Source organism: Sebastes umbrosus, chromosome 10 (assembly GCF_015220745.1).
Source record: "Sebastes umbrosus isolate fSebUmb1 chromosome 10, fSebUmb1.pri, whole genome shotgun sequence".
Taxonomy (NCBI): Eukaryota; Metazoa; Chordata; class Actinopteri; order Perciformes; family Sebastidae; genus Sebastes; species Sebastes umbrosus.
The window spans coordinates 27,339,749-27,359,514 of record NC_051278.1 but is presented as its reverse complement, the minus strand read 5'-3'; the positions used below and the strand labels follow the sequence as shown (position 1 = coordinate 27,359,514).

Here is a 19,766-nt window from a genome sequence, read left to right as displayed (position 1 = left end):
CATTGCAAGCGTGGGAGATGCTGTGCCCTGCCCTCAGACATGGACTAAGGGATTAAACTATACACCTTCATGAGTGATTTTATGTTAGATTAGATAATGTAATCCACTGCATCCTTTCCTCCCCTCATCTCTCGTTTTTCTCTGCTGCTGAGCTGGAGGGCGAGGACCCCCAAGCACCTTAGGGATTAGAGGGGCAGACTTCATTATGTAATGCCTGCACCTGCGCGTGTGCGATCGCATGTACGTGAACGTTCACGATTACATGTGTGTGTCTCTCTCGCATGTGTGTTTGGACATTAAGTGTGTGTTGGCTAAGTACTGTACAGTATGTGTAAGTGCGCAGGTGTGCCCTAGCAAATCTAATCCTCTGGAGAAACCCCTATGAAGGTCTGATTTATTTGTAGAGTAGATTCATCTTGTGGATGTCACATCTGCTTCTCAGCTGAGGGCACTGTGCACACTCTGGGCTTGTTGGCCCTGTGCTATGCAAACGCAATGAGTATGCATGTTCAGCGCCCGTGTGCTAAGAGGTGAAATGCCTGCCGATCTGTAATTGCACGTGTATTGATACGCAGCAGCTCAGCCTGGCTCGCCTCAAACCATCGAACGTGGGTGAGATTGAACCTGACTCATCAATATTTACTAAATATAGAACCAGCAAGCCATAATCCAGCACATAAACCGGGGCTTTAAACCCTCCGGATCCTCTGAGTATTAACAAATCATTTCTGAGGGGAAAGTTGCTGTTTCCTCTTGCCTGATAGAGCCATGTCTGTAATTTATAAATGCTAATGATTGTATCGTGTGTGTGTGTGTGTGTGTATGTGTGTGTGTGGGAATGCCTGCATGCGTGTATGTGTCACTTTGAGTGCCGTTGCTTGTTTGCGTGGGGGATCTTTTCTGACACGTTTCTTGTGCTGTCAAAGCATATTGTGTGTGAGTGATTACTTGTCATCGCCAGCCTCGAGCTCTGCTTACTCTCCAATCACGCCACTGCTGTTGCTTTTCCATCGCTCTCCCACTCTTTGTCTTTCTCTCTAACCCCTGCCAGCCACCTCTCTCTCTCCTTTTTGTCTTCCCTCTCTTTCTGTTTCTTATTTTCGCCTTCTCCTGGCGTCTGTGTATCCTGCCTGAAATCTGATATATGGTCCTTGAGGTTGGGGGTTTCTTTGATCTGTTTATTTAATTTTTTTTTTATTTTTATCTCTCCCGAAGGCATTCAACCATAAAACAACCAATGGAGGTCTTCGCGAAATCCCTGCCAGGCTTGGCTGGAGCTTCCATTTATAAGACATGTAACACCCAGGTCCAGAGGTTGTGCTCATGATGACAGGTTTACTAGCGAGGTCTTCCTCGCCATGGGTCGTGCATATTACCACCTGAAAAACAACCTGATGCTGCTATGTGTGTTTGGGGCATCAGGGGCACGCTGTGCACAGGGATGATGGCACTTTGTCCCATTGCTTTTTAGATGTTTCAATATGTTTTCTTCATCTTGAATAATCTTTTAATAATAATGATAATAATAATTTGAATTTGTCTTGGTTTTCTTCACGGACTACCTGCTGGATGATGATGTGGGGACTGTGCTCTGAGTTTGATTCATGTTTCCAGATAGTTTTTAATGAAATTGGATTTGTAATTAACCTCTTTTCCACTTCTCTGTGGCTAGATCTTTGACTTGCTGTGCAGGGATGCTATTGCATCTGCATTATGAGAACAAATGGCCTCAGCTTTGCTTCTCCAGTCAGACATAAATATCTGCAGCTAATGGGAGGCAGTGCAGCGGCATCGGTGTATTGATTGCGAGGACCGCCTCTCACCCCAAACACTGGTCCTACAAATCACTGCCTAATGGCTGCTTTGACTAATAATAAGTCTGGATCTCATTACTGTGTGTGTGTGTGTGTGTGTGTGCACTTTCTAAAGTACAGTATCATTAGTCTGAAATTAGTCAAAATGTTCTTTTACCTTTGGCAAGAGCAAAAAAGTGAAATTGTGTGTTCGTGACTGCCTTTGAGGGTTGCACATGCCGTCTGTGTCAGCTTGTGTGCCAGGTCGACCTCCTGCCAGGTGGTAAGAGAGCTGTCTTTAACAATCAACTGTGTGACTGACGCTGCCTCTGATGCTTTGTGACATCTTTTTGTCTGCTGGGTAACAACTGTCACCATGAGTGTTTAAAAAAAGGCTTAGATCAGTGATTTGCTTAATGCAAGGCTAAGACTGAGTTAAGGAATGTGCTGATGATGGGAGCTCCTGTGCCTCATTAAGGATTTAGCCTCGGCCAATTTCATGCAACTAGAAAAGACTTGCAGTTCTGGACCAGCAGCTCTGGTTCCCCTATAGGGAGATATATAGGCCGTTTTCACTGAGGACATTTTGACATGCAACAGTAGGAAAGCACACATATAAAAAATAAACCTAATGATGGCTGAATTCCATTTAGCTGGTATCGTTGCAGCAGTCTGTAGGTGGCAACATATAGTAGATTGGTTGTATTAAGTAAAGGTGCTAAATTACATATACAGTACATTAATATAGCAGCAAACAACTATTTGCTCTGTAAAGATATAGAGGAGTAATGTCTACCTGAGCAGAGAATGAAGTCGCTCTCCCTCTGTGTGTGTTGTAATCCCAGCTTCTCTTTGCGTTGTTGACATAGCCGGATCGGCCACGTGTACTTTTAGTAAATGTCTTAGCATGTGAGCGTGCCCCACTGGCTAGCTCACGGCCGCTGCTCTGCATTGCTTTCATACGGCGGTTACAGCTGATAACGCCGTCCGGTAGTCGCAGAAGCGTAGCACCCACCCTCTGGTTCCTTCCCATGTTAACACTGGGGCGCATAGTTACAAAAATTCAGAGGTGCATGACCAAGCGACGCGACAACTTGCAGAGCCTTCACGCACCACGCGAAAGCCGCGATGACATCATTTTCTGGTGCGCGCACTTTGAGCCGGCTTCACTACGGTGACCGTAAACCACGCTTTAGCCATAAGCCGCGGCTCATCGTCGCCATGTTGAGAGCCGTTGAGAGGCAATACAAATGCTCCCTAGCCCATATTTAGCACCTTTAATTATCCTGAAGGTGACAATAACTGTCAATAACAATGTGGAATCTGCAGCCTGCTAAATGTGAATTAGCAAGTTTAATTGCCCTTACTGCCACTGTTCCTAGTTGTATCTAAATATGCCTCTGAGTTCACTGTTACGTTTGTTAAATCGGCTGTTACCTGCTTTTTAGATGAGGCTCTGATTGGCTCAGTACTAGTCCAGCCACACTGTCAGAAATGGAAGTAACTGTTGAGAGCAACACCCAATTATGTGTACCAGCAGGCCATTAAATATCTGTATATGAAAAATATACTCACTCGTCTATTTTGTGTGTTCACAGTCAGGAATCAGCTACACCATAATTGCGGAGCTCTTTCTGGGGTTTATTTACTGCATTGTTAACGGGTAGGCTATATTCATATTTTCCTCCTGTACAGAATATACATCGTTTGATAAAACTCCCTCATTTGGGGCTGGCTTTGCCGTGCTGCAAGTTGTTCCATTTCAGTGAATAATCTTGTCCTCCTGCGTTTTGATTGACACCACACAATGAGGGCCACCATACACATCTGGACCGACCCTTACTGTCCTGCTCTTCAATCTGTGTGGCCATGTGGCACTAAAGCAGGTGGTGTGGTGACAGAGATTGGGGTGAGCTCCAGCGAAGCATCCCTGTTTGATGATAACTCTGCCCTGTGTGAGGAAACAGCAGGATGCCCGAGACAGCTTGGCTCTGCCACTGCTCCCCTCTCTACAGGGGGAGTGTTGAGTCGAATGCTGATTATCTGCTGGGATTCTTCTGCGAGAGGCTAGAAATGAGAAAAGCAAATACCCTGGCATAAATGAAATCCTTTGCGACTTTACTCAATCAAACAAAAAGTCAGATTATTAAAATATTGATCTTGACTTTATTTAATATCTGTTAAAAGTCAGCTCTTTAGAATATAATGGAACGTCTCAACTAGCGAAGGATTTGTGAGCACCAGTGGGATGTGAAAAATGGCTTGTCTACTTTGCCAATTGTATCCCACACATCCCATGTGCATCCTTTATTGCTTGGTCATTATAAGCCAGCACACACACACACACACACACACACACACACACACACACACATACACACACAGCCAGCCGACATTTAAGGACAGATGGAAGCCTTGGGGCAGAAGTTTGCTTGCATTTAGACAATAGATAGCATAGAATCTATTTTTATTCCCTTGTGTTGATCAGGGACACGACTCGCATAAATTAAAGAGATGACACTTCACTAGTTTATTATAATAGTATCGACCAGTCAGAGTAAATGCCAGTCTTGAGATGTGGGATGACACACAGAGATGGAGGCTTTATGGATGGCAAAGCGCATTGATTGCATTGCACACTAGTTTGAATCAATAGAACACAGAAGTTTGGAGCTGCAATGTTTACAGAGAATAATGGATAAATATGAGTGTCCAGTGCAACAGAAAAGGACAAGCAAAATATACTGTAGTCCTGATGTCAGAGAAGATGTGGAGGTTTAATTAGATAAATACTAAATAGGGCTGTCAATCGATTAAAATTGTCCATAGTTAATAGTGATTAATCGCAAATGAATCACATATTTTTTTATCTGTTCAGTTGGAGTGGAGTGGGCAAATATGCTTGCTTTATGCAAATGTATATATATATGTATTATTGGAAATCAATTAACAACACAAAACAATGACAGATATTGTTCAGAAACCCTCACAGGTACTGCATTTAGCATAAAAAATCACAACATGGCAAACTGCAGCCCAACAGGCAACAACAGTGACTTGACTATGACTTGCCCCAAACTGCATGCGATTATCATAAAGTGGGCATGTCTGTAAAGGGGAGACTCGTGGGTACCCATAGAACCCATTTTCATTCACATATCTGGAGGTCAGAGGTCAAGGGACCCCTTTGAAAATGGCCATGCCAGTTTTTCCTTGCACAAATTTAGCGTAAGTTTGGAGCATTATTTATCCTCCTTCGCAACAAGCTAGTAGGACATGGTTGGTACCAATGGATTTCTTAGGTTTCTTGTTTAATATGATGCCAGTATGTGCACTCTAGCTTTAATACTGAGATAAAAAATTGCAAGTTGTGTTAATGCGTTAAAGAAATAAGTGCCGTTAAAACATATTTGCGTTATTACCCAATTAACTTTGACAGCCCTAATATTAAAATAACTTAGGATGCTTGGAGAGCACCGTGGTTGACCAATCTATGTTCACCGAGCCCAGATTTGTGGTTAAGACTTGCACCATATGTCTTACCCATCACAGCAAATACGCTACGGACACACCTGATGGTTTAATACCCTGAAGGGCTTCATGTGTCAGTGTGCTTGTTTTCACTGTGTTCACTGTTGCCCTGTCTGTCCACCCAAACGTCCTCTTATGTTCCTCATCTTCAATAAGACACTCAAACTATTCCCATTGTGTGTCCGTCCCATTTAGTCTGTCTATTACAGCTAGTGTAATGATCTTGTATGTTAGCACTCCTTTACCTGTGTGTTTCTACCTGTCGCTTAGACATCACAAAAGACTTTTAACTGGGATTCCTGCCTCTCATTCCTGTAGTGATTCAGTCTCTTTTTACTGGGTCTTGATCCCTTGTGTCCGTTTCATTAAGGAGCTTAAAAAAGTTTCGTTATTGATTACTCTGATTATTTTTGTATTAATCGTTAAATGTATAAAATGTAGGCCTGTCAAACACATTAAGGCAATTGATCTTTTGGAGATTGTAGTGAGCTCACTTTTAAAGCTAGAAAAGATACTGGTATCATATGAAAAACTGTCCTGGCCATTTACAAAGGGGTCCCTTGACCTCTGACCTGAGTGTGACCCATGTGAATGAAAATGGGTTGTATGGGTACCCACGAGTCTCCCCTTTACAGACATGCCCACTTTATGATAATCACATGCAGTTTGGGGCAAGTCATAGTCAAGTCAGCACACTGACACACTGACAGCTGTTGTTGCCTGTTGGGCTGCAGTTTGCCATGTTATGATTTGAGCATATTTTTTATGCTAAATGCAGTACCTGAGAGGGTTTCTTTGTTTTGTGTTGTTAATTGATTTCCAATAATATATATATTCATACATTTGCATACAGCAAGCATATTTGCCAACTCCCATATTGATAAGAGTATTAAATACTTGACAAATCTCCCTTTAAGGTACATTTTGAACAGATGAAAAATGTGTGATTAATCGCGATTAACTATTTAAATCGATTGACAGTCCTAATAAAATGTCAAATAAATCATGAAAAGTGCCCATCAAAAGCTCAGAGAGCCCAAGACGACATCTTCAAATGTCCTGTTTTGTCCAACCAAGTGTGCAAACCCCGAAGACATTTAATTTAAAATATAGTTAAAGCTTCAGTAGTTTTTTGGCAATCATTGGGCAAAATTTCCATAATAACCTTTCAGTATATTGTAATTCATGTGTTCTGAGAGAAAACTAGACTTTTGTACCTCCTCATGGCTCTGTTTTCAGACTTTAGAAACTCTAGCCCGACGGGAAACTTTGACCAATCACAAGTCATTTCAGAGAGAGAGAGCGTTCCTATTGGCTGTGCTTCGACTGTTGGGCGGTGCTTAGTATTTCCTCAACTGATTTAAAAATGGCTGCTCGGTCACAAACTTTCTAATTTTTTTTTTTTGAACTTTATTGCCATTAATACAAATTAACAGGCAATTAATCTTCACAACACAAAACCGCCTTGAGACTGGGCCTCACCTGTAATAGATGTAAACAAAAACAAAGTAACGCCGCATTTGGATGGAGTGCACACACATCCACCCACATACATACCTACAAAAACTGTACATCAAGACAATTAAGTACAGAAGTCCTAACTAAGGTATTTTATAGCTAACATCCATCTCCTTTTAAAAATAGGCAATTTCAGTTGTACCTGGGCAGTCATGTATTCCATCATGTACACCTGTTTGACTTTTTGTAACCGTTGAGCAATTGTGGGAGAGTTAGTCTTCATCCAGTTAATAGTGATAATTTTTCTTCCAACCATCAATAAGACATGCAGTACATAGCACTGATCTGTGGTAAACAGGCGTTCAGGTGATACTTCCAGCAAGAACAGTAGCGGGTCCAGGGGGATGTCCATTCCCAGGATTTTCTCAATTTCTTCTTTGACACTCTTCCAAAATGTTTGTATTTTCGGGCAGTCCCAAAATATATGAGTATGGTCGCCGACCATGCCACAGCCTCTCCAGCATAGGTTAGTAGAGTTGTTTTTAAAAACACATGCTACCAGCGGGGTCCTAAAGAACCTCACCTTCACCTTCCAGTCAAATTCTTTCCATAGCTGGCTTACTATCCCTCTGTGACAATCAGAACATATGCTTTCCCAGGCATCATTGTCCACTATCGTATTCAACTCTAGTTCCCATTGTCCTTTAATATGTAAAGTGTTATCTGATGTGTCTAACATTAGCTTTTTGTACATATGGGATATTTGTTTTTTTGTTGAAGTAGGGTGTTCAAACAGTTGCATAAAATGGGTTTCTATATTAGCTGGTTCTCTTTTAATATTCTCCCAGTCTTTGTGTTTTGTAATATAATGTCTAACTTGTAGATATATCTATAAAGGTCGCTTCAAGGTAAGACAAACTTGTCCTGGATTTGTGAGAAAGATTTAAACCGATTTCCATCAAGAAGTCGGTTAATTATTTTCAGTCCACTCTCAAACTTTCTAATTTTATGGCGAAACAGTACACTATAAGATGATTCTGAAAACATTTGAGGCAAGAAATAGTCATTACAGTAATAGAATATTGATTCATATTTGATCAGTGGTGCCTAGTTTGACCGTCTGGATGGAGTTTGCGAATGACTGACTCGTGGCTCTCATAAGACGGCAGCTGGATGGCAGACTCCAGATCAGCTCTGACTGCTTGTTTTCCTCCGTTCTGTGAAATCTTGCAGATTAGGAGCACCGGAGGAAACGGAGGCACATGATTTTTTTTCAGATTACCTGTCTCATGCACTACTGTGAGTATATAGTGACTGTTTTATAAAAATACATTTTTTTAACCATATTTGCTCCATTTCTACCCACTGCTGCTTTAAACACACAAAAGCCGCAAAGATTCATATTTGAGAAACTGGGACCAGCAAATATTTGCTGTTTTTGTTAGATTTCGAACAACTGAAATGATTATCAAACTAGTTGCTGATTAAGTTTCTGTTGATCAGCTCATCGATTAATTATGAATATAGGCAATTCATCCTCAACCATACACACACACACACACACACACACACACACACACAGACAGACGAGCTCAGCCGATCTGGCTCGTATTCTCATCCATCTCTCTTCCCACGTGGTGTTGCATTTAAAACGATTCCTTTTCTGTTTCTCTCTCTACCGTTAAATGGCGCCCTGACTTATGTCTGACCTCTTTATCTGCAATTCTGTTCCCTGCTTAGAGCAGTGTGTGTGTGTGTGTGTGTGTTTGATTCATCTATGCTTATCTGCTAGCACATCTCGGCTTGAACCAAGGAGACTTATGTGTGTACCTGTGTGTGTGTGTGCTCCCTTAACTCAGCTTTCATTCAAAGAGCCATTCACTTCTCTTACCTGATTGTGCATTGTTTGAGTCACAGCTCTAAACCATATCAACACTCATTACTTCAAGTATTCAGAGTGATTCTGTAGCGGCTCGGCCTCACTGAGAAGGGAAAGCTGTTGCCAAGATTAGCGGTAAGAGCTCTCCCTGACAACGATGTGTGGCGAATAAAGCAGAGGCTAATCCTCCCTCCATAGCTGTTGGCTAGATGGCCATTTATGGGTGGTTTGGCTGTTGTGTTCTGTTTCCATCTCCTCTGTTAATCCGCAAGCAGCTGAAGTGGTTGATGAGACGCTTCAGCACTTCTTAGTGTATACACAAACAAACCGGCGCATTCACTGGCACCCGAGCTCAGCCTGAGCATAATGCACTCCGCGTTGAAATGCTTTTGTATTTTTTTGTGTGTGTGTGTGCCTGTGTGCACACGTGAATGTGTATGTGCGTGTGTGTGTGTGTGTGTGTGTGCGTGTGTGTGTGTGTGTGTATACAAAGAAGTAATATCCTCCAATATGAGTCACAGGGTGGAAATTAAAGCCTGGGATGATCCCTTCCTCAATGAGCAAACACTTCATTTTGACAGATCATTAACTAGACATTATCTTTCATTAGGCGCCTCTGCATTACTTATTCAACACCCCTAGGACACACATGCACATTCACAAATGCAGGGCACAGATAACACACACACACAAACCGTGGACTGATTCAATACAATGCATTTGAAACAGTGCACTCAGCATTATCTGTGTCGCCGGATTTGACACTTACGGGAAAAATATTCTCGATAAAAGTCTTCCTGCAGCTCGCTGCGGCTAGACTTATCTAATATATTATACACTCAAATCTAATTTCTCCAGCGTGCATTCATCTCATTCATTCATTCCCCTCTGGTATTGTAGCACACTGATCACATAACCACTTTACAGATGGTCCGAGTAATTAGATTGACAATGAGTTGTAGGAGATAAGTGTTGTAAAGAGCATCCTGATAAAAGAAGAGGGACGCTCTTAAGAGCATCACGAAAGAGGAGATCATCACGTGGTGGTGCAGATGCCTGCTGCTGCTGTTTCTCAAAGTAGAGACAAGCGGAGAGGGGCCGAGCAAAAACACCAGCCACCGCAATTAGCATCAGCAATACAACTTTTGTTGCAGCGTGAAAACAACCCTCCGGCGACACTAATGGGACAACACATTTCGGGGTATAGCGGCTAGGGCAGTTTCCGGCCCGCCAGACTCCATCCATCTGTCTGATCGGCACATTTCCTGTTTTGTCTCTCCATCATAACCTGCACCAGTCTCTGCTCTCCATCTCCATCTCCATCCATCTCTTTAGCTGCTTTTTTTTTGGTCCCCACTCTCGCCTTTAAAATCCTGTGCGCCTGCCTCGGCCAAGCACACCCCAGTGATCCATCACGAGGTGATTTTATGGGCTTTTCCCCCATGCTGATGGCTATTTAGCTGTCCTCACCCAACCCAGGACAATTTGTTATTGTAAGTGTTTGTCCAACACATTTAGGCTGCTTGCGCTGACGGCACACTGATGAAAAACGACAACGGGGTTTATGGGAAGTTATGACAATCCGTTGCGCCGGCAGATCAATGACACATCAGGGAAATAGGAAGCGATAATGAGATTGTTGTGAAAGGATATTGAATAGATAACAGGTCGAGGTGAAGGATGTGATGAAAATGGGATTCGTCAACATGTCTTTAGATTCACCTTCTACGGTATCCCACCTCTTCCTCTTTCTGTTTTTCTCTCTATTGTTGACCATATTGGCTTTCATGGGCACGCGGAGGACTTTAACTGCATTCTGCTCGCTTGGTTGCTGTCACTGCTTCAATACACAAGCTCAGGTTGCATTGCCGTGATGGAAGGACACACACACACACACACACAAACCACAAACAACGCTGCTAGAAGAACATGAGAGGTTGTGTTACCTCTCAGCCGATGCCCATTACACGTCAATGAAAATTCACTTTGAAAATCGACTGTTATACCCCTCTGGGAAACATTGGTAGGTGATTTATAAAGCGATGTTTATGTGTTTCCAATTGTGTATATTAGCTTTGAATTTCAATGGCGCTCTCATCTGGGATAACAATACAATCAGGTATCCAATAAGCAAATCAATTTGAGGTTTATGGTTTGTAGCGTAAACAACAGGCTCATGGTCCACTACACACCACTCTTCATTACTCTGGGGTGGCGCAGGAGATGCATGTGAATGTGTGTGAATGCACACGTGTATACATGTGTTTTTTTACGCAATGTGACTCTTGAATAAGAGAAATCGATTGAGGAAAACAGGTAGAGGTACCTGGTGTTCTCTCTCTGTACAGGCACATTATAGTATTGTGAAGCACCCTTTCAGAAAATGCCATTCTTTTTTTTTTTTTTTTGAGTATCTTGTGCTTTTATTAGAAAGACACAGTACACAGATGACAGGAAACAAGGAAAGAAAAAGATGCGAAGTGACTAAGGTCCCTAGGCGTACGCGAACTGGAGACATTATACTTCATGGTCAACACCCCCAGGCCTACAGCATCCCATCAGCAAACACCGTTTGGATGAAGTTGTAATGCTTGTTAAGATATGTTTTTTTTATCAACATCTTATTATACGGCTTTGTTGAATACTCGATTCTGATTGGTCAATAATGGCATTCTACAGTCTGTTATTTCTTTATAGCAGACCGCTGCTATGGATGCAGGTCTGATGTCAGACTCTGGAGGACCATTTTTGTGTCAAATTATTGATTTCTTAAGTAGATAGCAGTGTAATAAGCCGCATAATGTACAGTGAGCGGGTGATTTTTGTGCAATAAACCCCTTCAGGACGATGCAAGACTTCGCTTCGCGTCAGGGTCCTGCATCGCAACAATGACCGGCTCGCTGTACATTATCCCTTTCATGAGGAACCATATTTTATATCTGCAAAGTCGCAAAATGTTCATACCGAACGTATCTAGTTTTTCATACAATATCTGCATTATTAAAGTTTTTTATGGTTATGTTCAGGAAAATTAAAACACTTGGTCAAGGTTAGGGAAAGATCATTCCACTTGGTTAAATATTTAAAGGGCCATTGTGTAACATTTTGGGGGATCTATTAGCAGAAATGGAATATAATATTCATAACTGTGTTTTCATTATTGTATAATCAGCTGAAACTAAGAATGGTGGTGTTTTTGTTAGCTTAGAATGACCTCTTCATATCTACATAGTGAGTGGGTTCTTTTCTCGGGGTCCGCCGTGTTGCTCAAACCAAGCACTGGCTCTAGAGAGAGTAACGTAATGTCTGTAAAGACTTCCGTTTCTCCTAAAGTAGTGTTATTATGGTAAGGATGGCTTCTAAGCGAGACGGACAGCGTTACCATGGTTTTGCACTCAGCGAGTCACGATACCGCTGTCTTGGAAAGGGAGGAGTGAGCGGAAGGGTACTAAGTTGGTTGCAATCTGCAACCACACCACTAGATGGCGCCAAATTTTACAAACTGTCCCTTTAAAGACGTCAACAGACAGGACACATTGTGTGACAAAACCCAGCCCTTCCCTGACCTAAAGCAAAGTGTTTAAAAACCTCAACCTAACCACGCAGAAGCTCCAGTGTCAACGCCCAGGAGCTTTTTAAATGAATGTGACACATCCTGGACTGGGAACGCCGCCAGTGAACATAATCCAGGCACCAATTAGGTTTCCTCGAAAACACACTCCATTTGGCAAAAACATTCAACAGTTTATAAATATTTCTTTTGCAGCGGTTTGCAGCGGATGATGAAGAGGCAATAACACAACAGCTTTATGTTACTGTGAGAGTCTTCTATAAACTTCCTGCCAGCACATAAAAGGGCTTTTAAAATTACGTCCCACTGAACCGACTTTGAGCCTTTCACTGTCAGACTGTATTTAAAAGTGGCACATAGCAGATGGATGATTTATGTAAACACAAATTGTGTGTTGATTAACCATCATAGAGGGCACCTCTGGGTAATATGCTCCAATTTTGAATGTGTGTGTGTGTGTGTGAGTCTGTTTGTCTCCCTTTTCCACAGAAATGAGTCCACTGTCTGGATGGAGAGGACGCGTCTGGGACAGACTCCTCAAGGACACACGGTATGAATGAAGACGGCAAGAAAAACAGAGTAAGAGGAAATGAAAATGAAGAGTGAAGCGAGCATGCACTTTACACTCATGAGTAATTCATACAAGTTTCTATTCTGCCTGGTTTTCTTTCCTCCAGGCCAGTAAACATAAAGAGATGCAACATTATTTGGCTGCTTTCTCTACAGCTGTATACATTATAGCGAGGCAGAAGGAGACAGGGGAGGTTATAGTTCAACGACAGCCACACTGTCACAAATTCACCACCCAGATGACAACTTATGGCATGATTGCGTGTGTGTGCCACTCCGTCTCAGAGGGTGTCATCCCCGAGGCGAAAGGTGACGTCGGTAGCCCAGCTGACATCTGTCAAAAGCTATCACAGGTTTTAAATGCTTGCTGAGACAGCAAATATACCTGGGGAAGAGGGGGTCAGGGGTTACCCTTCTTTTCCTGAGACAGCACCACGAAACAAAATAAAGACAATTACAGTCAAGTGTGATTTACAGTGGAAAAACAAAAATCTGTTGTAGAGAAGGAATCTGTTCATGTGTTCTGAAGGTCACACACTTCCTGCCCTGAATGGCGTCATCGCATATCTCCGGCTTATAGGAGGAGATGGAGGTTTCCGAGAGATGGATACACGGAGAGAAAAGAGAATCAGAGTACGGCAGGGACGGGCGGAGAGCGAGAGCGGACAGTCACTTTGGATTAGGGTTACAGCCGGTTTGATGAAAGCCGACTGAACTGATAGTAGTAGGTTTAAATGGGAATAAACGGATAAAAGGAAGAGAGCGTGGAGAGACTGAGAGAACCTATAATGCGTTTGAAATTCAGATGACAGTGTGTGGTATGGAGCCAGGCGTTATTAGAACTGTATATAAGAAGGTGAAGTTTATGAGTCTAAAGGGCATTTTGTATACAAAACTCCCCCCAGATAAACAGCAGTCCGGGGCAATTTAGATGTTTATGGTCAATTTATGCCAAGGACCTTTTCATCAGCCAATACTTACAACATATGGTTTAATCAAATGAGAGTTTGGTATGGAAAATGATGTGAAATTGTATTTGTAAGTAGGAAATAATTTCCCTAAAGAATTGGACAATATGTTGGTATTGATAAACAAGGTGTGCTTTGAATTAGAAAATGATATGCACTTTGTTTTACATTGTCCTTTATATCATGATTTGATATATTGTTGTTCATCTAGGTGGTATAGTGGTTATGGAAATAAACTCAAATAATTAGAATTCAAAATAATTTTGAGCCCAAGTTGTATTTTTGGATATGAAATTAGTATATTGTAGTAAAATCAAAGTTTTCAGTAATTAGGAGCCTCCATTTTTTACTTTTACTACTTGTTTTCCATGGGCCTTTCTCAAACCACTTCCACTCCGTTTGCGCGTTCGTGTGGAGGGTCTGCCATATTAAGTGCCATCTCAAACCAATCAGCGGGGAGTGGAAGTCGGTTATATAACCCTCCAACAGCGAGCCTGCATTGATGCCGACTCGCTGGCCACGTGCCACGGCGTTTTGTGTTCGTCCTGTAGCACGCTCCGTACAAATGTAAGTTCCGTGCAACTACCCGTACAAATATAAAACCACTCAAACTAAGATAGACATTTAATATTGTCATACAGACATTAACAAGGTTACACTGTATTTAGGATCAAATGTCTAGTCTAGAAAACGGTAGACGTGTTCATTTGATTATAAAGTGTTGTATATTTACGGGGACTTGCAAAACCCAGGCCGTTCATAAACATCAGAGTTAAAAACGAGAAGATGTTTACCAAAGAAAAAAGAACTACCACCACAGAAGCATGGGAGTAAGTTTTATGTTTTACTTTTACTTTCTCCATATATTGCATATTCTTTTTATTCTTAATACTGTGAACCTTTGCACATCCCCTCCACTTGATATGAAACCATGGTTACGTAACGTTAGGACAGTTTCCGTCGGAGAGAGGGAAGTTGGTCCCAAAGCTTGCCGCTGTATTTATACCCTACAACCTTAAAGAAGGAGTTCACTCCGTCACGGAGTGGGAGTGGGGAGGGTCCGGTTTGAATGCCCCTTCTCTCGCATGTAAGATGAGAAGCCGATACTTCATACCACCATAAAATGTTTAGAACAACACAAAGCTACTGAAGGACAAACTGTCAAATTTATTGAAATTGACAAGGGCGTGGATCATTTATTGTTTTTTTTAAAAATATTTTTACCGTATTTGTTAATGTCTTGTTAATGTGTGCCTGGAGGCTTCCGTGTGTGTCCGAGTCTCACTGGACGTCATCAGTCAGTCACTCAGCCAGTATCGGCTATTTGACTGAGGCCGAGCTGACAGCTCTGTGCTGGAGGTCGCAGGCCGCGGTGACTAATGAAAGGCAGAGTCATTTAGATGTTTGAAGTGCTTTTTAATACCGCTTAACAAGGAGGGTTTTCTTTCTGCTTTCGGTAAGCTCGAGGCTTTGAAATACCAACAGTGACAGGTTTGTCTAAGTTAATCCTTCTTATTTCATCTTTTCTGCTGAGGAGCAGAATTGTTCTGGCAAACAATCGTTACCCTTCTCACTCTCCATGATCCTACCAACACTGCATATATTGAACACTGTGTTTGAGGGAAAACGTAAAGATTTATAAAGAGAAACTCTGCATCTTTTTGCTGTTAACGGTGTGTCATGTGTGACATGCTGATTTGATCCTGGTTGGCATCAGAACACACACCTTAGTTTGGGAATCCCAGAGTTCGTGCTATTAATATTCAGAGTACAGTTTGGCTCATGAGAGAGTTGCCAAGGACAGGGGACTAACCTTGGGGTTGCAGTGAGAGCCAGAGGCTGCATCTCAATAGTTTGATGAGTGTTCCTCCCCCTCCTCTCCTCTCCATTCTTCTCCTCTCCCGCTTTCCCGACGCTGAGGTTTTTTTATCAATTACTTGCAGACACCGACAACATAACCTGTATGTCCGAGTGTGTGTTTGAGCTTATGAGTGGGTGTAGATAATCCGGTTACAATGTGCTGCAGGTTCGTGGGTTGACTGGGATTATATGATTTGGGTTTGATATGAATTTTCGAACTCGCAGTGTGCAGCTATGCTCACACGCATGCTGACAAGTCATTTTTTACATTGACTTATGAAATGAGAGAAGCTTACTATAAATTGCAAATACCAGCATGTTTCCAGGGAGAGGAATTGTGATGACTCATTGCTGAATGGGATCATAGGCTAACACTGTCAAACCACTGGGAATACAGAGGTGTTATGGGAGTTCAGAAACCTGTCACAAAATCTAACAATTAATCAACAACCGTCTCTTTACTGTTGATAGAGTAGGTAGGAGTTGATCTTGAATCAGAAGCATGCAAAGAAGAACCTTTCTCTTTGCCCTTAATGTGTTCTGGTGTTGAAAATATGGATGCAAACAACACCCCGCTAAGAAAGCAACAGCAGACATCTGGCATCATGCCCGGTATCTGCTATTCTGTTCGGGGCTACAACAAGGTCGTCTCTGGGTCACTGCACAGCTACATCCAGGTTTGTCTAGAAAGTCCTGACCCCAGCACCAACCCTGCAGTCTAGAGACAGCCTCCTCAGCTATGACTCGCAGATTCTCTCTGTTTTGGCTCTGACTCACTAAATCCCCTCTAACTCACCATGAATCGATCTCCCCACTTCCCCTACACTTCATTCTCGCTCACTCCTCCTCGCCTTCATTTAGAATCCACCTCTCCTTGTCTCCTTTCATTTACCACACACAGAAATCCAATCACTATCCAATCGTCCGTATCTGTGAAATATTTTGTTGGTATTAGATGACAGAAAAAGCAGGCCTTGTGGTTATTGTGGGCCTCCGTCTGTTTATTGGCAGCACGCAGGGCTCAAATGAGGCTTAGCGGGGGGGAACATCCAACTCCTCGTGACCTTAACTCACCTCTTCTCCAGCGTGATTTCTGTCGTACTTTAAACTCATCATGTAAATGATCACAGATAAACCAACCATGTACGCATCTTTAATGGTAGCCTGATGAGATTAGTAGCCAGGGTTATCAGGATGTGGCCACCTGCTGCTCCTAAGGTTTCATCAAATAAGCAAAGCCGAGGCAGGCAACATTAACCCATTCTTGCCCAAAGACTATATTTAGTATGATAAGGAAAAATGTCTTTTGTTCTGATTGGTCAAAAGTCTTGAAATTTAGGTAAGTTTAAGTAAGGATTGTTGTGCTCCTTGTAGTTTCCTAGATACAAACAGCCATTTTCTTATCATACCATATGTTTGGGCACATGGGACGACTGTTTTATCTTAAAATATAATGGAGTCTATTGCAAAAACAGTTGTCCCATGTGCCCAAAGACTAGATATATTATGATAAGAAAAACTCACTTTTCAGTCAAACTTATTTTGAAAATGTCTTTACATTTGTGCTCAGGCCCAGAGAACACTTCCAACAAAGGAAAATACAAATTTCAGTTGCGGGGCACAAATGGGTTAAAGTCCGGGTAAAGTAAAATCAGAGATTTTTTTCGAATCACATTATACATGTTAGAAAATAATTGCTGAAAAAGTGAGAAGACTGAGAACTACAGTATATAGTAGTGAAATTGCGTAGTTTGACTATTGACTATTGTGTGTTCACGATTTTTTTTTGGCAGGCCTGAAACGACTTGAAATCATGGCTCGATGACGCATTGCAGCCATCCTCAGCATAACCCCTCACCTAACACTATATAAAAACTAGAATACATAACATCTGTGGTTCTCCAACTCAATCGCGAGTTATAACACTTACTTACCACAGCCAGTGGTGTACTGGCCATCTGGCATACCTGGAAAAGTCCAAGTGGGCTGTCAAAACATCCATAAAGTTTTTAGTGGCTGTCCAGTCCCGGCTGTCTCTCTCTCTCTCTCTGTGCTGCGTGTGTGTTCCAGGACTGGGCTCACTGGCCATTGTGCTATAGGCTCCTCCGTAGCCTATACTCTGTTGCTACTGTTGCGGCTGTAAAACGGTGAATGAATTGTTTCCAGCGTCACAAATCTCGCCAAATGACTCATTTCACTATCAGAATTTGATTTGATTTATTTAATTCGGTCCGATGTTGGGACAGGGCTTCCGACGCTGTTGGATGATCCCACAAGCACTTCATTTGAACTATGCTAGGCCCTTGCAGTCTATTTACGGCTGTCCTCCTTTCTCTGTGAAAGACAAAACTACCAACTTTCAGAAGCAGTCTCTCGAGGCATATGTGATAGTAAAAACAATCACTCTGAGGCTTCTCAGGTAGAACAGAATCAAATTAGATGATTGCAACATGTTATCTCTTATAGAAGCCAAACCATCATCATCAACAACACCATCCTCCTTAAAGTGTCAGTTTGGTCCGATAATATTTGGAAAGTCTAGAAGAGCGACACGATTGAATTATTTTACCCCCGTTCATGTTAGCATAGGGCTAAACCGGAAGTTAGCCGGGGAGTCGTAGGTGTGCATGCTTCGCCCATAGAGCATGCGCATTAACATCCTGCAAAAGTAGCGCGCAGCAGTGAGAGATAGCCAACAAGACGTGTCGTAAACTGTAACTGTACATATGTCATCAACCCTCACCTGTGATCGGGCAGCATGGTTTCATCGCCTTTAGCGGACACGCCCCCCCAGGGTTTCAGAGCAGAGAATACTGCTTACATTTTCATGATCTTGAAACCAAATTTTTCAACTGAATTTTACATACTTGCCAATTTGTTTTTATCATTCAAATTTGGCTGGTTTGTAAATAACACATTTTTCTGTGGTGTGACAAACTCAGAACACATATTTATTTTTGCTTTACCCGGACTTTAAGGCTTCCTGTTGTCGTGTGTTGGGTTAAAAAAAAGCAAATGGCAGATAATCAGAGATGTGACCAAACAGAGTTGGTCTAATGTAGCGAGGCCAAAGTCATTTGTGTATGCTCCCAGTGTGTCTTTAATGCTTGCAAACACAGCAATTTTCACCCGGGAGGAATGTTAGTGAGTCAAAACCACATTTCTTTTCGGTCTGCCAAACATACAAGAACAAGCCAATTCCAAAAAGATGCTGTATAATTACACAACGGCCAGTTCAAACAGAGGAGTGAGGGCAGTTTTGTCTCTTGTTGAGAATCGCAGCTGTGGCCAGCTTCAATTCATGTCGGTTATAGTAGATTCCAAAGGTGTCAACATGTAAGTGAACCAGTAGGTGTATTTAGCCATAGTTTGGTGAAATCATTGTTTGGATCATACAAAGCATAATGGACAAAGAAGAAGTAGATCATGCTGTAGTTATTTGAAAAGTAATATCTGATTTTTATTTTTTATTCCACCTTGAAAATGTGCATTAGGTTTTCTTACACAACAACAACTAGTTCATTCAATGTGTCGTCCAACCATGTCAGGAAACTGTGTTTAAGTACTCTCGACGCAATGAATTGTACAAACGGGGATGACGGGACACCCTTTTGGACAGTCTCTACATTAACAATGTCGGTTGTTCACACACAAAGTTACAGGAGTAGTTTTTGGAAGAATGAAAAAAGAGTTTGAAAGACAGGTTCAGGACAGGTTACACCTGTGCACACCTGGCCAACCGCTGTGGGAAGTGGGCACGCTTGTCAGATTGACAGTTTTGTAAAGTCACAATAATTGTCAGGTGCAGCCTCCCCTTATTCCGGCATTGGAAAAGTGGGCTTCCGACGCCGTTGGACGATCCCACAAGCACTAAATTTGAAGCATACTGGGCCCTCTGAGTCTATTGTAATCAACATGACTTTCACTGCTGACCTCCTTTCTCTGTGAAAGACGAAACTACCAACTTTCAGTCACTCTGGGACCTTTCATGTAGAACAAAATCAAATATGATGATTACAACATGTTATCATTTACAGAAGCCAAACCTTCATCAACAACATTATCCTCCTTAAGTGTCTCACTGTACTGTACTGTATGCTCACATAACCGGAAGGTCAAGGGCTGTATGCCATGTG

The 19,766-nt window shown here is 42.2% G+C and overlaps 1 protein-coding gene across 11 annotated transcripts in view; it reads left to right on the top strand.

Annotated features, from left to right (window-relative positions):
• LOC119495703 (Kv channel-interacting protein 2) overlaps positions 1-19,766 on the top strand; it is a 197,128-nt gene that overhangs the window by 67,878 nt on the left and 109,484 nt on the right. For 6 of the 11 annotated variants that reach the window (XM_037782436.1, XM_037782444.1, XM_037782443.1 and 3 more), the window contains one exon: positions 12,698-12,811. The exons of 1 other annotated variant lie outside the window; for it this stretch is intronic. In XM_037782436.1, the coding sequence (XP_037638364.1) occupies positions 12,785-12,811 (27 nt within the window). In that variant the 5' untranslated portion in view covers positions 12,698-12,784. Of the gene's footprint in view, positions 1-8,142; positions 12,812-19,766 lie in introns of those variants that run through there. 4 more of the 11 variants (XM_037782438.1, XM_037782434.1, XM_037782437.1 and 1 more) reach the window with 3 other exon arrangements.